Genomic DNA, 23,131 nt, shown 5'->3' with positions numbered 1-23,131 from the left:
AGAATTATAACTAAGATTATCATCATTGGGAGGTCATTATTTCAGAATGAATTTTATTATCAAGAGAATGTTTACTTTATCAATCTGAAAATAAATTGTAATTTAAAGATCCAATTAGCTACAATTTCCTTTCTTAAATATTACTTAATATCTCTTTTATGTTGATTTTAAGATTAACCAACTGACCTCACAGAGATGTGAATTATCTATTTAATGTATTTCCTTGTGATTCCTTCCATTAGTTTATATTTAACTAAGTTCTGATATTCATAACAAAGTATTGTATATACTTACAAAGTGGCAAATGTTCATATTCCAAGGACTTGTAATAAATCTTATACAACATATTTAAAATTTTCTATTTATTGGAATTTTAAAACCAGTTGTATGTACCATGTTTCCTTTCAAAGGAGCAATTTACAAAAAAGATAAATAAGATTAGAAATTTTCTTATTACATAATACACAAGTCAAATAATCCTTTCATTTCAATATAAGTGACATAAAAAGTAAGCTAGAAGGAAATGATACCTTGTGAAGTAAACACTTCAAGAGACTGAACAATTAATTTTAACTTATTGTTTCCATAGGCTAAAGTCTGAGATCAGACCAAAATACACCCCACATTTTGCTGTTGTTGATAAAGATATCATCTAAGTGTCTCTAAGTGTGTCCATTTAAATTATATTTAGTGCCTACTATGTTCAAGGAACTACACTAGGCCTAGAGGATACAAGAAAAAAAATCAAAGTCCCTGACTTCAAGTAACTTCTAGTCTACTGGGGATTCAGCATGTCCATGAGTGAGTACATACTAGATCATTTGGGGAGAAAGGTGGGGAAGATCCAGAAAGGTTTCATGTAGAAAGTGGCAGTTAAGAACCTTGAGTGATGTGCAGTGACTTTATTAGGGGTGTGAAGGAGGGTAGAAAGAGATGGAAGATGGCATATAGTAAGTTCAGAAAAACTGATGTTATGCTATTTTAGCTGCAGTGTGGTGACAGAAAAAGTAAATTGAGTGCTAGATTAAGGAGAGCTATAAATTCCAAGATAAAGAATTTGTATTTTATCCTTGTGGCAATAGTAAGTCACAGAGTGTTTTTGAGTAGGAAAATGACATGGTTAGACCTATTTTTCAGGAGTAATTTGTCAGCTGTGAAGAGAATGTGTTAGCGAAGGAAGAGACTGGAGACAGAGAAGCCATTTAAGATGCTTCAGCAGGGCGGCTAGGTGGCACAATGGATAGAGCACTGGCCCTGGAGTCAGGAGGACCCGAGTTCAAATCTGGCCTCACACTTGACACTTAGTAGATGTGTGACCCTGGGCAAATCACTTAACCCCACTGCCTAGCAAAAAGAAAAAATAAAAGATACTGCAACAGTCCAGGTGAGACACAATGAAAATCTGAATTAAGATAGTGACCTTGTAAGCAAAAAGAGAGGGAATTGACACAAGCAGTATTATAGATGTAGAATCATTAAGACCCAGCAGCTGATTAGACATGGGGAAGGAGATGTAACCAAGGATTATTCCTAGTTTACTAACCTGAAAGATAGTATCCTTGGTCTAAATGGGGAAGATGTTTTCCAGTTTGAATGGCATGATCAGGACTGTGCTTTAGATATATCAATTTGGAAGATATATGGATGATAGATTGGGAAAAATAGAGGCAAGCTGCTGGGGGTTAGAGAGAGAAGAGTAAAGAATAGACCAATTTTATATGTATTAGTGGGTATGAAAATACTCAAAGAGAAAACTATTACTTGTTTTTAAAAAGCAGTTTTAAGACGTAACCACCCTTTGGTGCTGAAACTGTCTTAAACTTAGAAGACTTGAGAAATACATACTTCCACATTTCAAAATAAATAGTCACAAATTACCTCCATTTTTTTTCTACTTTTCCACCTCTGCCCCCTGCTGCCTCCTCTGATTGGAGAGTTCCTCCTGGAACCTCCATATTAGAAATAGCCACACTAGCCATATGTACTCCTAACCAAAATCTGCTCCTGACCCCCCAGACTACTTTTTCACTTTCCCCTGCACAGGATACCCTCCCAACCCCACCACCACCTCCTATAGTTCCCTTTTATGTGTTCTCATTGAGGACTGAGACTGTCTTTGTTTTTGCTTGTATTTGCATTCTTAGAGCCTGGCAAAGTGCCTGGTACACTGTAAGCACTTAATAAATTATTTAACTAATCTAAATAATGCCATATGTGCTACATTATGAACTTTAATTGTTAAAACGCTGCACCTACACTAAACAAATACTTCCTTAGAGGATGATCAAAGAAAATAGTTACATGTATACACACACTCAAAACCAATACCATCACCCCACAACCCCACCCCCAAAAAACCACATACAGACGCCTCCTAAGGTCTCCATCCATATTTTGATGCCTGAATACAAAACTCGTTTTTAAGCTCTTTACAACTGAAGATAGTGTCTATCTCCAGAGCCCATCACAGAGCCTGGTACACAGTAGGTACTTGATACACAAATGCTTGGTGACTGACTTTAAGAAGTAAGGGGGCTCCCATGCTACCAAGAAACATTCAAGGCTTCTGAGGTCCCTTTCAGCCCTAGAGCTATAATGCTAAATTTTAATCTAATGAACAAAATTTATAGCTGCTTCTATTAAGTTACAGGAATTTAATACCTGAGGATTTTCTTATTTGTCATTGGCAATGATTACTTTCCTTTTAAAATATAATTCAAACAATTTTGTAATGAGTATTTTTTAATTAACTTTAATCACTTGAAAATGAACCATAACCCTATGAAGAGTAAACAACTTGACATTTTAACTTTAAAAAAATTATTTTCCTAGAATTTCAAAATTGAAATTAAATGAAAGTGTTTGATTAGGCTTGTAATCCTCTTTACTGAGAATACCCACTTGTTTGGCATAATAACTGACTCCAAGAGTTCCAGTATTAGTTTCAACAGCTGCTGCTTCTAGCATTACCACATATTGACCCAGGTGGGCCAGGATAATCTAGCATTAGCTGCCTAATTAGATAGATACCCTGAAAGAGCCAGGCCTCATCTAATCAACATTAGCAATGTATGTATATATGTGTATATTGCTCCGCAACAGTGAGTGTGTATATGTGTGTGTTGAGAGAGAAGGAGGAGTCTGATTTCCCCCTTTTATCCTCCCTTCAAGGGCCTTGAACTTACTCCTTCCTTTCCCCTATCTAAATGCAATAAAACTCAGGACACCAGCAACTGCCTTTCTCTAGAAACTGGTTTTCCGCCCAGCTAGTTGATGCATCAGGGGCAGTGTGAGTATCCTCATATGTTACAACCTCTTTTTTATAGTAGTAATAACATAACCTTTCATATTCCTATTCTTGCTGTCTCAATATAGAAATAAATTATTAAATATGGCAACATATTTATATCTATATATGTAATATATATACACACAGCATACATACATGCAGCTATATAGTCAAGAATCAAAAAAATATTCAGAGTTGGAAATTATTTCAGAGACCCTATAGACTGACCCACACTTCAATAAGTATCACCACTATGATATCCCTGATAATGGGACCATCTGGCCTTTATTTGAAGAACTTTCCACCATCATATACTTTCTCTTCGAGAGGAGAAAGGGTAGCCAAGGGAAACACTGATTCTTGTTTCTTCTTTTTTTTTGTGAGGCATTTGGGGTTAAGTGACTCGCCCGGGGTCACACAGCTATTGATTCTTGTTTCTTAAACTTTTTTGTAAATTTTAAGATGATGGAAGATTATGAAGAGAACCACCTCATAAAATAGCAAGAAACAATAACTGGAAAAGTTAGTTTATAAAAAGCTTGGCGAGAGATCAAACTAAGCAATATATGTCATCCTGTGGGCATTCAAGGATGAAACTAGACAGAAGACAATCAACAGATGAAAAATGGAAATTGTAAAGATTTTTATAAGAAACTTTTCATTTTTTTTTTGAATTGCACAGGAAAAGCAGAGGTATGACTGGAGAGAGAAAAAGTCTGATCACATTAATGAAAGGCAAGGATGACTGATGGTCATCAGCTTATGGTCCACTGGTATCTATCCATGCAATGTCAAGAAAACTCAAGCAACATCCCTCAGCACATTGAGTGGACCTCCTGTGGATGGGTACCTAAGAGGGCATTGTCCACCTAGAGGAGAATACTCATGAGATCACAGATATCCTGAAGCATCTTGTCTTTAATAGACAGGTCTAGAGTGTACCTACATCTGAAGTATCTGGGCACAGTTTAAAAAGTGGAGGTTTCCCAAGGGCAGGGTCCATGACTGTATCTCTCTCAATTCCTATTGGATCATAATCTCCTTAAGAGGGACTATGCTTTCTTTTTTATACCCCTACCACCTAGCCACAATGTCTTACACTTATTAGATGCTTAGTACTTCAATGTAACTGAATAAATTTAAGAAGCGCTAAAGGGGTTGCGAATAGAAAGAGTTTCAGAAGCCCTGCTTTATGATACCCACCTATGGCTCTATTCCTTACCTTTCAATCTGCTTATGCCAGAAGGCATGGGCAAGTACCCTTTGTTCAAGGGAAGACTAGCTGACTTATTAGCACTTAACTGAAGCTTACTCTCAGTTGTAATTTTTAAAAATGAAAAGGTACCTTTGGAAAGTGAGCTGTATTAGAATCAGAGGAGCTGGTTTTGAATCCAAACAATGTCACCTTGTGTGACCTTGGACAGGTAACTTTTCTCATTTGGGCCTATTTTCTTATCATTTGGCTACCTCCAGTACTAGGTACTCTTATTTTCACTAACTTTCAAAGACTATCACTAACAATGACTTGGCAAACACATCTTACAATACCAAAGGACAGCTATCCACAACTCTGAATACTATGCTGCCTCTCCTATATGATGCTTTCAAAAAAAAAAATCTAAATTGGGCAATAAATTCTCTACACATCTACAATGATCAAATTTTGGACAACTTATCTTCTTCAGAATTGTTTTCATGTAATTAGTTACTCATTGCTTTATGATATGAATTCCTCTATAAAATTGCAGTGCATCCAACCTATCCTTTCCCTTAATCTTCAGAAATTTGCTCTCCTAAAATCTGAGGTACACATGGAACAAGGCTGGCTTTTCTCTCCACCAAAAATTCCAAGATGAAGTTCATCATTTCTGCCAGTTTCCCATCATTTCCACTCTATGAACAAGTTACTTCTTTCTGATGAAAACCAGATTCGGAATATGAGTAGCCCTCACTGGTTCATCCAATTTGGGGAGGTTAAAATTCTCATTAAGGAAATTAAGAAATTATTAGCAACTTTGAGCAGAAAGGTGCAACAAGTATCCATAATATCAAAGTTCTACCATCAGTACTGTATCAAGCCTTCCTGCCACCTCTTTCCTGAACAGCTCAACTTTTCTTCTATTTTGTTAGTCCCTAGTACACTTCAAGAACAGTAACATTTGTTTCTGTCTCTATTTTCTTTACCCCAAAATTCTCCACCATACTTTTTCACTTTTTAATCTCAGTTCTATTCCATCTATGCCTATACTACCCTTTTACCTAAATGGTTTCTTCTGGATTTCCTGAACTATATTCTAGTCATAGGTTTCATACCATTGATACCTGAAATAAAAATTGCCTTAGAATTTCTAGTTTACTTTCCTTATTAACCATATTTTAGGTATTATTGGTAAGGACAATATCTGAGGCCATTGTATATGTGTGTGTTTAAGTGTACACACACAATGAAAGAACTATTATATAAAATGTAATTTTAGCTTTAAATCATTACTTTTAAAATAAAATTATAATTGTAATGATAATAGCTAGCATTTATACAGAGCTTTAAGGTTTACAAACTGCTTTACAAAAATCTCATTTTATCCTCACAACAATTCTGGAAGGCAGGTGCTATTATTATCCCCATTTTACAGTTAAAGAGTCTGAGGCAGATAGGTTAAGGGACTTACCCAGGGTTACACACCTATTAAATGTTAAGGGGTTAAATTTAAATTCAGGTCCTTCCTAAATTCAGATCCAGAGCTTTGCCACTTAGCTGACTCTAATAATTATATATTTATGAACTATACATTAATATTAGTTTAAAACATTTTGGCTATTTAGTGAACATTTTAAACATTGCCTAAAATAACATAATGGATGGAAAGCATCTTGTATGATCATTATCTTTTCAAATTTCACTAATTTATTAAGAATTTCTCATGCACATCATCAATATTAAATAAAAGGGGGAAAATGTATTATATGCTTAAATATCTACTTTTAGAAATATTCAATTCAAAATCACAAATGCTAACCTATAAAAAGTTGAGTAGAAAGTTTGACCTGTTTTTCTATTATTCTACTTGCTATAAGACCTTCATTTAAACACATAATCTGTCAGAAATTTAACCACTCAAAATTAATGCTCTTCACCTAAATATGCAACCTAAGTCTAATTTGTTAGCTAATACATTATACCTATTATCAATAATAGGGTGGGATATGAGGGATAAAGTTGTCCTCCAAACTGGGAAAACCTGGATTTGAGTCCTGACTCTTATGATGCCCTGGCTATGTGACCTTAGACAAGTTTCTCAAAGTCGTTCTGGGCACTGGGCAACTCTAAAGATAGCTGTCAGTTGCAAAGAAGGTACTGACCTGCAATGGTGAAGGGAGTTTGTTTCCTGACCTAGGAGGTTCCCTATGTCAGAGGTATCAAACACATGGCCTGCAATCGGCAGTCACAGCCAGATTAAAAGTAACTGAGAAATATTTAAATGCTAATATGTGGTTTTCTAAAACAATATGCAGCTCACAAGGATCCTTATGAATGTTTTAGTGGCCCTTGTTTCTATTTGAGTTTGACACCACTGCTGTATAACAATGAAATCATAGGTCTGATCCCTATCCCTATGCTATTTATTAACGGTACATACACACTAAATTTAAAACCCAAAAATACACATAAAAAATTAAGGCATGTAGCAAGATAGTACCCTTTTGTGAGTGATAGAATAAAGAGTAGGATATTTAAGTTATCGAAATGTATGAATCAAAAAATGCAACCTATAAGGGGAAAAGTACCTAGTACAAGACTTTGCACACAGGAACTACAATATTACTATTATTGAAAGCTGTATGTCTTTAACTTTGTTATAAGATTCATATGTCACATTTTAAACTCTCTACAAGTATTTTTAGAATACCTCTTCAAAATCTCCTGACAAGATATACTAAAAAGAGACCTCAAATTAGATTCAAATGATATTTTTATGACTAAGTAAATTTTTCACAAGGTAATTTCTAAGGAAATCATCAAGGTCAAATATAATAAATCAAAGATCAAATTTATAGCTTACCAATATAAATGTTTAAAAGTTTAAGAATCAGGGTATAGTTAAGAAATGTTCAATAAAAGCAGATGTCAAAAACAGATTTAGGTAGCAAAGTAGTTATTCATTATGAGATTCTTAAAATATCTAAGGTAAGTGCTGTTAAATCAATCCTACCTTCCCACCAATTTCTATTATCAATCAGAGATATGTTCACGCTCAAGAAATTTTGGCCTTCAAACTTCATAAAAACACAGAAAAATGTATAATCACATATTAAAGAAAAATGGATATTTTAAAATAAAATATGAATACCATAATACTTTAACTAAAAATTTCAACTGATTATCACAAAATGAAGTGATATGTAACAATTTGGGAAGAAGAAAATGGGGCATTAGATGTTCTGCTTCATCTTATCAGTCATTAACTTGCTATTACCAAGAGTTAAGTCAGGGGCTCCCTTCTGGGAATTAAAACTGTTTCCCTTTTTTCCTGCCTTTGATTTGTAGCCCTGTAAAATATTAGGCAAGTCTATGACCCTTCACCTTTCTTGTCTATAAAGTGGGAAGATACATGCTTATTGCTCCAAAAAGCCTTTTAAAGTTTAAGTGATAAAACAAAATCTCCCTCTCTTTGGAAAAGAATGTTACTGCTCTAAAAGCAGCTAGACCGGGAACCAAGTTTCCTTTGTTCTATATCTAGTAATATAATCACAGCAAGTCTATGTACATGAATTTTTCTCTGGGAGAGAGACCTCCCTCTCCATTAATGTCACTGATTTGACTGAGGTGTCAATCCACATTACTCCAAGCAACAATTTTACTTAATTGTTCCATCGTGACTGGTTGGCCAGCTGCCGATGGCCAATACAGCCAGGTCATCATAGGGGATAAAAGAACACTAGTGGAAATGTTGAAGAACACAATACATGTGACGTGAAAGAAGTTTTAGAAAAATCTAGTTCATTCCATCATTTTAAATGAAACTTATACTCCTCCTAGAGATATTAACTTACATGGCTGTGGTCACATAGCTAATAAGTAGTAAATTCACTACTAGTAACTTAATCTATAGGTCCAAGTGTCCTTATAACGTTCTAAACTCAAAGCAACACAAGATCAGTCAGTCCTCAGACTGGTGCTGTAGTTCTTCACTACCTCATAATTAAATTCAATTAAAAAAGTATTAAGTATCTACTGTGCACAAAGCACTAAACTAGGTTCTAAGCTAGGATACAAAAATTTAAAAAAAAAAAAAACAGCTGCTGCCCTAAAGGAGCTTACATTCTACTCTGGAAGAAAGTAAGGAAGTAGAGGAGGCTATATCCCCAAATGCCCCTAAGTGACTACAGCCCTAGTACGGACAGACAGCAAAATTTCATTAAAGTGAAGTTGATACTATACCAAATAATTGTAACAGAATATAGAAATGCAAAAAAAAATTACATATTTTTGGTTAAAAAAATTTGATTCTATGAAAGAGAATTCCTAATATTGTACTTGTTTCTTAGTTTTACTACTTTGATCATGAAATATGAGTTTTCTCCCAAGGTATTTGTTATCACATAAAAGTATTTAGAAGAAGTAGAACTGAAGAAACATGCTGAATGCCACAAAAAGAACACTCTATTTTATTTGCAAAACATGAAATAATTCAAGTTTCACATCATTCAGGATAGCCTTCCCCACAATAAATTTTTTTTGTTTCTATCTTTGAACCTGCCATTTGATCACTGAAAGAAATACAGTGTAAGAAAACTCTTTCCCCAATGCAGCCAGGCAATTTAAGAGAGTGTCTTGGGGGCAACGAGAGATTCTGTGTCTTGCCATGCTAAACTAAATTCTCTGAAATCCTAAAGCACTTACTTTTGGTACCATTCCCTTTAGCACAATCACATGCTATCTTATATTTTTATTTAACTGATGCTTATGTGTAGTCTCTCTAATAACATATGCTTCTTCTTAAAGACCTTGAAGACCTAAGCACATAGTTCTGCAAATACTTTCTGAACCTATGTAAATCAGGCACTTTACATGTGACCCAAAATGGTCTGAAATTTTGCTATTAAGTCTAAATAAGTAAATAGAAATTTTCTAAAAAACCTTTAACTGTTATAATGTATAATGATCTAAAAAATATAATTTTTGCTTGATAAAATGAATCTGATTTTGAATTCTTAGTATATAAATTTTTCAAGCCATCTATGTAGACACTACAAGCAATGTAATATTTTCACTTTGTTAATTTTATTATTCATTTTAAGAGCTTTCTCTGTATTTTATATCCTATGGATATGTCCATTTTAAATATTTTAGCAAATTTTTACTTTATACAACCCTGTAAGAATTTGTTTTATATTATACTAAATGTAACTTTTATAGCTGTTAATACTGCTCTAACTGAAAGTTTGACAACAATACTTTATGTATATAATTTTGAGTGTAAATCTTCACATTCAATTTATCAGGACAAAGCAACGACTAATTCTGTGAAATTATTTTTAAATATCCCTTGCTTTAAAAATCTCTGCTTCCCTCAACTAACTTCTATCAAGGGAAAAGTAAAATATTTTTAAATATAATGGAATTGAAAACCCTGTCTACAAACATGTATTACATTGTCTCTAGAAGCACCAGTAGAGAACAGAAGATCTCCAAGTTAAAACTTCCAGAGCTCTTAGAATAATACACTTGAATCTTTAACATTAAGCACACTGGAGTGCTCAATTAAGCGATATGTGAAAATATAAGTACTCGAATTTAGTTTTACACTCCTATCCATAGAATAGAGACCCCTGTATGTAGATATTATTCTTTTTTATTTGAACAGATTACTGGTTTTCTAGGTTAGAGGAAAGAAAATCCATGGATTTCCATATAAAAGGATTAATTTAAGCATCAGCTATTTTAAGCAGTATGTTCATTTATTAATCCACCAAAGCTGAATTTAATCACAATTTACACTAGGCAATAGATAATGATAGATGTGAATTGATGTAGATAACACTTTCCAGTCTTAGCAAGTAGTTTTCTGTTTGTTGTGGTTTTACTTACCTGTCTTGTTTTTGCCGATGTTTCAATGAAAGGAATTCCATAATTTCTTGCTAAGTCCTGAGCTTGTTTTGTATCTACTGTTCTGGAAGGTAAATCACATTTATTTCCTACAAGGACCATGGGTACATCTTCAGAATCTTTAACTCTTTTTATTTGTTCTCTAAGGTAGGAAAAGAAAAAAATCCATGTTATATCAGAGACATTTAAGCAGAAGGAAAAATCTTCTAATACTTGTTTAAAAAAAAGTTAACTCAAGTATGTATAATAAGGCTGAAAACTGATTATAATCCCCATTTTCTCCATAGAACAAATTCTTATTTTTCCTTGCTTAGTTTGAATAAAGCATTCAAAATTGATTCAGATATTTTTGTATTACAAAAATTTTCTAAAAGGAGAAAGGGTAAGGAAGAGAGACATGGGGGTGGGGGAATCTTCATTTTAAAATAACTACTTCCAAACAAAAGAATTCCAAAGCTATAATTTTGTTACTTCAAACCAAAAAATATACTGAAAGAAATACAATGAAAAAATGGAAAATTCCGAACAAACTCAATATATCTAAAAATTGTCTAGAACATAAGCTTTAATTTTAAAATGCATTACTTCAAAATGTAAACAGCACTTAAGTTTATGCCTAAAAAACAATAAGTAGTAAAAGCTTTATTCATTTTTCCCATGTCCCTGCCCCAAAATGAAATGATGGTCAAATTCTTGAATAATCTTTACACGCTCCAAAGCTCAATACCTGCTAAAAGCCCTTTAACCTGAAGTTTTGTTTTTTGGGGGGTTAAGGGTTGGGGTGAGGCGGTCACATTATTTTTAAATGGGCTTTTTTTGGCTTGATGTTTCAACATAATTTCAATAAGGAAACGATGTTTAATTCCTGTACTATAGTTACTATAGAAACATATAAGTGATGAGTGACTGAGTCAGAAGAATTGTGTCCTTTTTTTATTTTACTTTTCTGAAGAGCTATTTCTATGGTATGGTGAGGAAGTACTCCAGAATTTGAAAATGCCAATTTCTAATATTAGACTCTAAACAAACCCATTTTATAAAACTCACATTACTTTCCTCATCTGTTTCCCAACTATACTCTTTCCCAGCATGGTCGGGGAATTCCAAATCTAGTATCCTTTCCACTATGCCATTTGGTCTCCTTTGGGAATTGTGGTGGACAGAATTTTCATATACAAGCATACCACATCTAATATTGTTAATGAGGTCCATAAAAACATAGGTAAAGTGAAATAATATTAGAACAGTGCAGCAGGTCTCACAGTCAGTCCTATCTTGTATACTTGGCAGATTATATTACATCTGAATTCTGTGATACACTGTGGTTGAGTATAAAATAGTCTATGTATTAATACTGTGAAATGGCTTTTATGTGAGATGTCTGTATACTATATGTAGACTGCCACTTTCAAAGAATGAGTAAAATTAAAATATACTTAACAGCAAAACCACACTGGACTATTAAGCAGAATTTAGAAAGCTGTCAGTTTTTTACTCTCTTGCCAAATTCTTTAAGGACATTTTAATTCAAAGACTCTATTGCCATCGCTAAGCTCCTACTTCCCATCTATATTTAGGATGGAGATTCCAAGACATTTAATGAAATTTTGTACTTAAAACTTTGAAATGACCAAGCATTAAGCCATTATGTGAACTCTTAATTGATTTTATCTTCTTTGATAGTGACTCCAAAATAAGTCCATTATTCTTTCCTCACAATGTGAACTTGTTGAATAAGAACATTTTCTGTTATTGTTACTTTAACCTTCTTCTTTGGTGGTATTAATTTCCTATAACACTTACATATTTTAGTTTTATGTCAGTTGACAATTAGGTAATATTTGACACCTACAAAAGAGACACTGCATTTCTTGTATTCCAACTAATCTTTTTAGGGCCTAAGATTTTTCTGGATTGGTTAGGAAGAAGTGTATATTTTAAATAAGCTAATGTTTCATTTTGACCTATTTCCATGGAAATCCAGGATTTATTCACACGTTTTTCATTTTATGTTTGAACCCTCAGCACCTAGTTCTGAGCCCTGCACTCAGTAAGCACTCAATAAATTCTTGTCAAATATGCTTTTGATATAGTATCCTTGTGGATATGACAGAGAAATGTGGACCAAGTAATATTTGAGAGGCTACAGAGTTTAGTAAATAGCTTGTTAGACTTGGGAATCAAGAAAATCCATGTCCAAATCCTACCTTAGGCACTGTGTGACACTGGGCAAGTCATTTAACTACCTCCAATCAATTGTCAAGTTCTGTCATTTTGCCTTCAGAGTATCTCGCATATATTCACCTTCTCTCCTCTGACATTGCAACTACCTTAGTGCAGGCTCTCATCACCTCATACTTTGCCTAAGAAGCAATAGCTTGCTGATTGTGGTCTCTCTGCCTTAAGTCTCTGCCCGTACTCCAATCCATCCTCCTGTCAAAATGTTCTTCCAGCATCACATATAAAATCCTGCCCTGCTTTTAAAGTTCTTCATATCCTGACCCCTCTTACCTTTCCAGTCTTCTCACACCCTACTTCCCCTCCACATGTTCTGAAATCTAGTGACCCTTGGTCTCCTCACCCTCCTGACTCTATATGCTTTTTTTAGTGGCTTGTCCCCCTATGCCTGGACTTTTCTCTCTCCTCCTCTCAAGCCTCAGCTAAAGTCTTGCCTTCTGCAAGAAGACATTCCTACTCCTTCTTAATCTTCCCTCTGAGACCACCCCTAATTAATTCTGCAGAGATCATTTGTATATAGTTGTTTACATATTGTCTCTGCCAGTAAACTGTGTGCTCCTGAGAGCAGGAACTGTTTATTGCCTTTGTGTTCAGTGACTGGATAATAATAATAACATTAATAATAATAATAAGCATAATAGTTCTTAATAAATAATAAAGTGCTAGTTGACTGACAACCTCTCTTGGTCTCAGTTCCTCATCTGTAAAAGTAAGGACTAGGCAGCCTTTAAGTTACTTCCCAGATCTAAACCCACAATTCTGTGACTCACAATTGATTATACTACTTTACTCAAAGTGTGTTGATTATTTGATCAATGTCCACCTGGACAGAACTTCTCTAATGAGAGACCATAGGGTTCTGTCCTCAGCTCTTTAAAGTTCAATATTGTCATAAAAAATTGGGTAAAGACATAGAAGGCATTCTTTAACAAGTCTGTAGATGACAAGGCTAATTAATAGTAAATAACAAAATCATATTAAAAAATCTCAACATGTTTGAACAAGGGCTGGAAAATAATAAGATGAAATAAGGGAAAATGTAACCGAAACAAGTTCAAAAAAATCAACTAAGGAATGAAAAAATATAACTAAAAAGTTTACATAAAAAGACTTAATTTTAGTCATTTGTTAACATGTGTTATGGCAGTGTTACAGAGCTACTAAAAACCATAATACAGTCTTAGAAAGCATAACACAATATGTATCAAGTCCAGATCAAGGAAGTAATAGTCTTACATATTACACTCTACCATGGCTTGAAATACTGTATATTCACTTCTAGGCAACATGTTTCAGAAGGGATATAACAACTTCATAAGACAGCCACCAAAGTCGTGAGGGACCTAAATATTATGTCATGTGAGAATTAAATAGTGATGTAAAGCCTAAAGAAAAGACCTAGAGACAACATAGTACAACATAGTTTTGTTTTGTTTTTTTCACATAAAGGGATATCATTTTGACTTATTAAACGTGTTCTGTCCTATATCAACAGAAAGAATGAGGACCAAGAGATAGAAGTTATGGGGATACAGATATCACCCCAGTATATGAACTTCCCAACAATTAGCTATCTGAAAATAGAATGGGCTACCAAATGAAGTGGTGAGTTTCCTTAATGGGTAGTGTTCAAGCATTCCCTATGAATATTTTCCTATTATAGGGGGAGAAGAGGCAGCACAGTATAATGTAAAGAACAGTGGTCTTTGAATCAGAAGATCAGACTTAAAGTCTGGCTCTTGACACTCACAAGTTATGTGATGATTATAGGCAAGTAAGGTAACTTCGGACAATTAAGTGGTGCAGTAGATAAGAGTTCCAGGCCTTAAGTCAGGAAGACTCATCTTCCTGAATTCAGATCTGGCTGCAGACTCTTACTAGCTGTGTGACCGTAGGCAAATCACTTAACCCTGTTTGCCTCAGTTTCCTCATCTGTAAAACAAGCTAGAGAAGGAAATGGCAAACCACTCCAGAATCTTTGCCAAGAAAATTCTAAATGGGGTCAGGAAGAGTCAGACATGATTGAAAGACTGAACAACAAAAGGTAACTTCTCCAAGTCTGTTTCTGCAACTATAAAATGGGTTTAATTGTACTACTGACCTTTCAGGGTTGTTTTAAGGAGAGCACTTTGAAAACATTCAAGTTCAATATAAATATGGGCTATAATTATTCCCACATTTAACCCCTTTGAGGAGTTAATGTCCCTTCCAGTACTAGTCTAATAGGAGTTGGACTGGACTTCCATGGAACTGAACATGTACTCTTGATCCCATGCAGGATACATATGATCTAATTCTGCACTAAAGGACTTCTGCAGATGTTGGACTTGGGATGATGTGGTAATCCCTTGTTCATCTCCATACTTGTTAGGCTATTTCAAAGATGACTAGTGACTAAGAGCTTCTCCTGAAGAGGCTATAGAAAGAATGATGAGAAAAAGGCTTCCTCCAGACTCTTTTAGGCCTTACAGGAAATAGCAAATAGGATTTCTCTTTTCTTTTCCTAAGCTCTAGCAGAAATGAAGGTTATAAGGACATGACAACAAGAATGTATGACCCATCAGAAAGGATGAGCACAGTTCCATAGAAAATACTTCAATTTTTTTTTTTATTATGATCCTACAAATCTAAGAACTACGAATCTTGATTACTATTTTTAAAGTGATTTGGGAAGGGGAGTAAGCTTATGAATATTTAATAGCTTTTCTACTCTACCTACATAGCTCCTCTGACAGCTAATTAAAACATATATACTAGTTCATCAACCAGTGTTCCCATCTCAAATTATACTTTGGACCAATATAAGTCCCAGTTTTCTCCTGCAGACCACTAAGCTCCACATCCTCTGAATAGCATCTCTTAGCACAGACCTACACAACCTGTGGCCCCAGCTGCTTCTGGCATGCCAAAAGATTTCGGGTGGCCCGAGAAAAATGTAGAGAAGAATGTCCTTTGTATGTAGAGGAAATCCTTTGGCATGCAGCAAGCAGCCCACAGACTGTAAGTGGCCTAAGGGCTATAGGTAATGCAGGCTTGTCTTAGCAAGTCAGGAAACAGGGGCTAAGTACTAAAGGTGGGAGAAGCCGGCCCAGAAGAGAAGAAGAAATCGGTCTCCTAAGTTTAATGAATTTTTATCTAACATGGCACTTTAGTAATAAAATTTTATCTATTTGTTAAAATATCTTTTTCAGATTGCCAATTTTAAACAACCAATGTTAATGCAGCTATTGGAGCAATATCTACGATTTCTATAGTTACAAAACTCATAAATTTTCCTAGAATAAAACAATTAAACAGTTTTCTAGTTTTTGTTTTCTAAAATTGGTTTGCTTTAAACCCACCTATAATGGTGAATATCTTCAAACGATTTAGTATTATTTATGGCAAATACACATAGAAAGCCCTCCCCAGTCCTCATGTACTGGTCCCTCATTGCACTGTATTCCTCTTGACCTGCTGTGTCGAGAATATCCAAGAGACAGGTCTCTCCATCAATTACTACTTGTTTCCTGTAGGAATCCTGAGAAAGGAGAAACATAGTCTAGGTTATTACAATGCACCTTTTTATTTTTTATCTGGGTGCTGTAGAAAGATGCAGTGATGCTACCAAGTATATTACAAAAATCATTTAAACAGGGTTGAACTTAATCTGAAAAGAAATCATTAATATAAAGGTAAGATATTTTGTTTAAATTTGGTCTAGTCAACCTATTATATTCTATTAAAGTCCTACTCCCATCCCTCCCTGTGGTATAATAATAATCCTGGGTCCTCAAAGGATATGCCAGGGGAAGACAAGCTGAAAAGGCTTTGAGCATGAGTCTACAATGGACTTTTAAGTCTTGTCACATTAGAAGCAGCCTAGCAAGAAAGGCCAGAGGTTTGACTACCAAATGACTTTTTTCAGCCATAGCAACTCAGGAAGATCATATCCAAAGGCATGAAGGAACTGCCCATTTGAATCAATGGCAGGAGTACCCATACCAGCGAAATCACAGATCTCACAAGTTATTTCCTGAGTACTTTCTATATGCCTGGCACACAAACACAAACACATGCTCATAATTATTTTCCATTCAGATGCCCTTCTGAAGTGCTTTGGCTATACAATGTGATTTTTCTTAGGCTTGCCCGCTGATGGTCAGAAAAATCTTATGGGAGTCAGTAGGGTGCATGATTATTTTACCTTAAGTTTTAAGGAGTTTCTAACTATAAAATGAAAAGAAAATTATGTAATCAGATTATCAAAGGAAGAATGAGATGTCCTTAAGGAAAGTGCCATACAATCTTTCCCCTAGACTCCTGGCAATTACATTTTTCCCAGAGATCCCCACAGGCCCAGTATCAATATTGCCAGAAAAGGGAAGAGACAGCGTAAAGTCAAAGGTAAGGAAGCAAAGGTACCAATGGGAAGCAGACATTGGGATACAATCTGTAACTGATCCACCCCACACCTCTGATATGAGGTTAAAGCTAGCGTTATGTACCTTGAAACTCAATATCACCTATCCAACACTTCAATTCTAAGCAAATGCCTAACTTAGCCATTAACTTACAATTAAACATTTTATGGCTTTAAACAAAAATACTAAGAATTACCAGAATTTATATCTAAGAGTGCTATTTACCAATGTGCCATACATTATATGCCAAAAAGTGAAAGAGATACTGTATGTGGGCAAAAGAAAGTAGATGCAGAAATGGCATCTGTCCAGTATTTCAGACCCTTCCAGAAAAGAACCATGAACAAGGAAGGTCCTTTAAAATATCTGTTGAATGTAAATGGAGGCTACATAGGGAAGAGATAGGCCTTGTCTTTATATATCTTCATCAAATTACCAGATTAACTGAAGGCTTTAAAAAGGATAGGCAAAGGGTCACATAGGCCCATGGAACAGAAAGGATTTAAAAGATCTGTCCTGCTAATGCCTTCAAACTTTTGGTAACCTTTTAAATACAGAGGGATTTCTCTTTCTCTTTTTGCAATTTTTAAAAAACAAACACTTCACTACCCTTCCTTACACATTAACTGAAATAGGTAATTGAAAAGAGAATTTAGAGTAAGAAGGGATATGAAGATTGAAGTTTACTAGTCCCTCCCCTCATTTTATACATAAGGAAACAGAGGCCCAAAGAAGTTAAATAACTTTCCCAAAGTAACACAGCTAATTAAGAGGTAAAGAGCACAACAACAGGAAATGACATATGTAGAATACAGAAATATGAAAGACATGAAGTGATACAGAATAAAAATGTGAAACCAAAAGGAAGCAACACAAAACAGTATAGGCAAAACCCAAAACAATGAATCAGAAAACAACATTAGTGCTAACTTGTTCAAGATAATGCACTGTTTTTTATTAATAATGAATAAAAGGTAAAGGTACAATTATATTGCACAAGTCTTTGGAACCATTTTTTATGCTTTTTATTAAATTGTTTATGGGGCTTGGGGGTTTAGTTTTATTTGGTTTTATTATTTTTTGCTTGTACTTTCTTTCTTGGTTCTTGTTCACATATTTGAAAGCATATATTGTGTCACTAGAAACAAAAATAAAATTTTTAAGTTAAAAAAAAATACTCAAACCCAGGTCTCCTGACTCCAAGTTCAACAAAAACACTGTAATAGCCCTGTCCAATCAACATCAAAAACAGGTAAAGTCATTACTACTACTATCCATGTGCACTTCTTTTCTTATTCCATAGAGTAATTTTAACTATATATACTTCCACAAACCTGGCTGCTATCAGACCTGGATATGTGAAAATTCTGATAGGTTTCTAATGCACAGACTCTCCAATTTAAGTTACACTCACAGTAATTCAAATGTTTACTAAATGGATACTATTCAAAGTGTGTATGAACAATAACTTTCAGAAGTCCTACTCTGAACCCTAATTACGAAATGGTGACAACGCTGCATCCTTGAAGGTTAATGGAGTGAAACACAAGTTCTGGTAAATTCTACCATTACAGAAAGCCTTTGTGTGCAGTCCTACTAACAGATTGTGTCTACTTTTCTAGGACAAGCCCATCTTAGAAGAAAGATGTTCATCACTAGTAGACTCATTATTAGTAGATGAATTCTTATGGCAACCAACATAAGATAAAACTAAAATAGCCATCATACTTTTGTTTGTCCTCTCTTCTCTTTCTGCAATGAGAGTGACAGAAAAGGAATCAATAAGTCCTAAAGAAAATAGTTTTTATACTATATGTAACCATTAAAATGAACTGTTAGTACTCTAAATGTGAAGTCCTTGTCCAATGACCAGCAAGTTAACATACTACTGAATATAGAAAAGGGAATCATATTAAGACTGACATTGTAGCTTGATCTATTGAAACCAGAAGATATAAGGAAGCTGCACCTATATGGAAGGATGTTTTCTATGGAGAAGCAAATACAAGAGAGTTAGTGGAGTTAGTTTTGTTTGTCTTAAGTAACAAGTATTTTCTGGGGGTACTTTATCTCTGATTAAAGTGCATGGTAACTTATGTGACATCAGTTGAAGAGGATAAGGAGGTAGAAAAGTTCTACGAAGAACATACATAGTAAGACCCTCCAAATTAAAACAATACTTCATAAACACTTAGTAATTTCAATATAAAGGTAAACAAAGGAAGATATTGGAATATATATTGGAAAAAGGCTCAGGATTAAGAAATGGAAAATGTCTAAAATTTATATACATATCATGAACACTTTCTTCAAAAAAGAGATTCAGAAGGTGCTAGATATGGCAAACAATGAATATTATGAAAATGAAACTGTTATCTGGACAGGAAACAACTGGTTATTCATGTGGTTACCATTTCTAAATCAACTGAATACTGACTAACTTGTAAGAGTAAAAATTAAAATCAACACATTAGGATAAAGATGATAAGATATACCATGCAATTAAAACTGACCTAACCTATTTAATATAATCCGTCAACCTTCAAGGATACAGTGTTGTCACCATTTCTTAATTAGGGTTCAGAGTAGGACTTCTCAAAGTTTATTGTTCATACACACTTTGAATAGTATCCATTTAGTAAATATTTGAATTACTGTGAGTGTAACTTAAATTGGAGAGTCTGTGCATTAGAAACCTATCAGAATTTTCACATATCCAGGTCTGATAGCAGCCAGGTTTGTGGAAGTATATCAATGGATAAAGGAATAGATACCAACACAGTCTATAACCATTACCAAAAGAAGGTCAACTGACAGGATCTATTGCTGAAACTAAAAGGGCTTAGCAAAAGAAATAGGCAGGTAGTCAACGCTAAAAACAACAGCTCTCTTTTATTTAATGTGTTCAAGGGAAGTCCCAAAAGGCTATGATACTTAGCTGGAGACACCCAAGGGAGTGAGGGGCAAAGACTACAAAGGAAAAGTTCTAAGGGAGGCCATCAACTCTCTCAGATTAGGGCTGGGACTAACACTTCCAAAACAGAACTGACAAGAGGCATAGAAGGAAAATCACTGGGGAGCTCACCACAGCATGTTTCACAGGAGTTTCTGGATCAGAGTGGCTCAGATGTTTTGAGGGAAGTTGGGGTTCACTTATATGGGTTTGATTGTTTCCAATCTCCCAGTTAAGAAACTGGAAGTTTCCAGCCTGAAAGTTTCTCAACACAGAAGAACTAAATTTGGAAATGGGGCATACAATACAAGCAGGGAAGTTTACAGAAAAGGAGCAGCATAAGAATAAGAGGGTATCAGAAAGGAGGAGATATGGCTATAGAATCTGCAGCCTCTTGGACAAAGACAGAGATCACTGGTTTTTCCAGACTAGAAAGTTGATATTTTATAAATGTAGAGATCAAAAAAAGCCTAGAAGCCTCTCAACTAGCAGACCAAGAGCAGTATTACCTCAGAATATAAATTGACTAGCAAAACTAAAAAGTTGGTGACGGGTAGGGATGGTGAAAGATTTTTTTAAAAGCGGCAAACGGTAGAGGGAATGACAAATCTAAAGAAAGCTTGCTGAAAGACCCAATTAAGCCAGTTCATGTGGATACAGTGTGAGGCCTGGCGCCAAGAAGACCCAAGGTCAAATCCAGCCTCAAATACCAGCTTTGTTGACCATGGGCAAGTCACTTCACCTGTTTGCCTCAGTTTCCTCAACTGTAAAATGAAGATAATAATAGCATCTACCTCACAACTGTTGGAAGGATCAAATGAGATATCGGTAAAAAGTGCTTATGAATGGCACGTAGTAGTCATTATGTAAATGCTTATTTCTTTCCCTTCCCATCTGAAGATGAAACTGGTAAACAGATTAAAAAAATGGCAAAGATCTGTCATCATTTCTATAGCTATTTTCCTTACCAATGGGAGTGGACCTACATACTGATTCTAATTAATGTACTGCAGGAGAAAGTAGAAAATGCATTAAAGAATTCAATTTAATAAGTATTAAATTCCTTAGGCACTCAATACATGCTAAGCTGAGGATACAGAGACAAAATAAAAAACTGTTCTTGACCACAGAGAGTTTATATTCTACTGGTAAAGAAAAGAAATATGGGAAGAACAGATAGAGTAGACAAAGTATGCCCAGAAGTCCACGTTGGAGTCAACACATTTCTGAGGCACTGATTGGAAAAAAAAATTAAAATCCCAGAAGGTATTACTGCTGGAGGTTGGGGGGGAGGGGGTAGAGGAGGCAAAGGAATGACAAGGAGGGCATAAATAACTGAAACTCATGAATCCATTTTCTTACCCCTACAAAAACTTATCTATGCACATTATCTAGGACATGCTAGATGAAAATAAGGGAATAAGCAGACTCTCACAAATAATACTCTACATCGGATCTCATAGTCACAAAAGTGACTGAACGGGACAGGAAGTAATAAGAGTCCGCTGTATTTATTCTTACACAATTTTTTAAAATTCTGATTTGGTAAAGCAAGATCTAGGCTTAAAGGCTCTCTTCCAAAAAGATGCCTCCCATTATATACGCTAAGATTTTATGGGATTTCCAGAAAACTCTGGATGACCAACTGTTGAATTAAACAGAGCAAGGCATAAAAAAATGAACATACCCTGGAATTTACCACTGTCATGGGGAGGCGACCCAACCCAGTCGAAATAAAAGAATTCCCTGTAAAGACTGAAGTCTTTAAAGTGATCCTGCTGGAACACTGCAGAGCCACGTAGATTCACAACCACTCAAGAGTCTGACCTAACCATTCACAGAGAAAAAGACGAAGTGGGTGAAGAATAGTCTGTTATCTAGATTATGCAATGCAACTGGTAAGACAGGCTATTAAACTGCTCCATCAGAACGAATGCCCTGGATAGATGCTGCTCATGGACAATGATCTGGGCCCCAAATTAAATGAGGAAATGAGCATGCTGGGTTGCATATGGAAAACGGCATAGCATTTTCAACAACTCCAAGATTCTCTCTGAAACAAAATCCCATCTTTTAAAATCAACATTTCCTTTGATAAAGAGGCTGTGTATTGTAACAAAGAGCTGACCTGAGTAAGAAAGAACGAGTTCAAATTCTGCCTCTGACCTATCTTGGCATATGACCCTGGGCAAGTCATTTAACCTCTCATGACCCCAGATGCAGTTCTGCAAGATCATAAACTGTGGAGCAAGTGCCAATCTGCATTAAGAAAGGAAGTTTCCTGAGGAGGAATTACCTATACCAATGAAATCATGAAGTCTAATCAAAATTTCTAAAAATTATTTTGCATATCTACTATGATTTCCAAAAACCGAAAACTGTAGGATCATCCAGAGGGGAAAAGATGTATAGCATGTATAGGTATTTTGCAGCCTGTTACTAACAACAAAAACTATGTACAAGTAGTATAAAAATATCAAAGACCTATATAACCAAGAAAATGGGCTGCTATTAAAGTAGCAAGAGTGAGGGATAACCAGACTGAAAACCTGCATGCAGCACTGGTACTCACCTTAAAGATGTAGTGCCTCTGGCACATCAGGTAGATCTGCTATGAAAGACTTACAGGGAGACAGAGAACAGGGTCATATTGGATGAGGGATGTGTGGTTTCAGCTCTGCACCTCTGGAGAAATGCTCAGTAAGGTCATATCACCAAAGTATTAAAGTAATGAACATCAATATGCACAGTGCCTGACACACAAAAGGCACTTTAATAAATGGTTACTGATTGATTATCTTTGATGTTTTGTTTTAAATTTTTATATTAGAAAAGGTTTAAGATGTGACACATTGGGGCAGCTAGGTGGCACAGTGGATAGAACACTGGCCCTGGAGTCAGGAGGACCTGAGTTCAAATGTGGCCTCAGACACCTAACACTCACTAGCTGTGTGACTCTGAGCAAGTCACTTAACCCCAATTGCCTCACACACACACAAAAAAAGATGTGTCACATTAACAACAGTGTTATGTGATTTTTGACCTTCAAGTTCTATGAAAAGAAATAGACAAGTTCAGAGGCTTCTTTAAGGAAGTTCAGCAGCAGAACAATATATCTCTATTATCACCATAAGCATAAG

At 35.2% G+C, this 23,131-nt stretch overlaps 1 protein-coding gene across 3 annotated transcripts in view; it reads right to left on the bottom strand.

Annotated features, from left to right (window-relative positions):
• Positions 1-23,131, bottom strand: part of KRAS (KRAS proto-oncogene, GTPase) — a 45,439-nt gene that overhangs the window by 8,520 nt on the left and 13,788 nt on the right. For all 3 annotated transcript variants that reach the window (XM_027838632.1, XM_027838630.1, XM_027838631.1), the window contains 2 exons: positions 15,977-16,155; positions 10,380-10,539 (listed from right to left, as the gene is read on the bottom strand). In XM_027838632.1, the coding sequence (XP_027694433.1) occupies positions 10,380-10,539; positions 15,977-16,155 (339 nt within the window). The remainder of the gene's footprint in view (positions 1-10,379; positions 10,540-15,976; positions 16,156-23,131) is intronic.

Source organism: Vombatus ursinus, unplaced genomic scaffold (genome assembly GCF_900497805.2).
Source record: "Vombatus ursinus unplaced genomic scaffold, bare-nosed wombat genome assembly UNPS02014830.1, whole genome shotgun sequence".
Classification (NCBI taxonomy): domain Eukaryota; kingdom Metazoa; phylum Chordata; class Mammalia; order Diprotodontia; family Vombatidae; genus Vombatus; species Vombatus ursinus.
The sequence above is the reverse complement of the archived record's forward strand: the minus strand, read 5'-3'. Positions and strand labels throughout refer to the sequence as shown.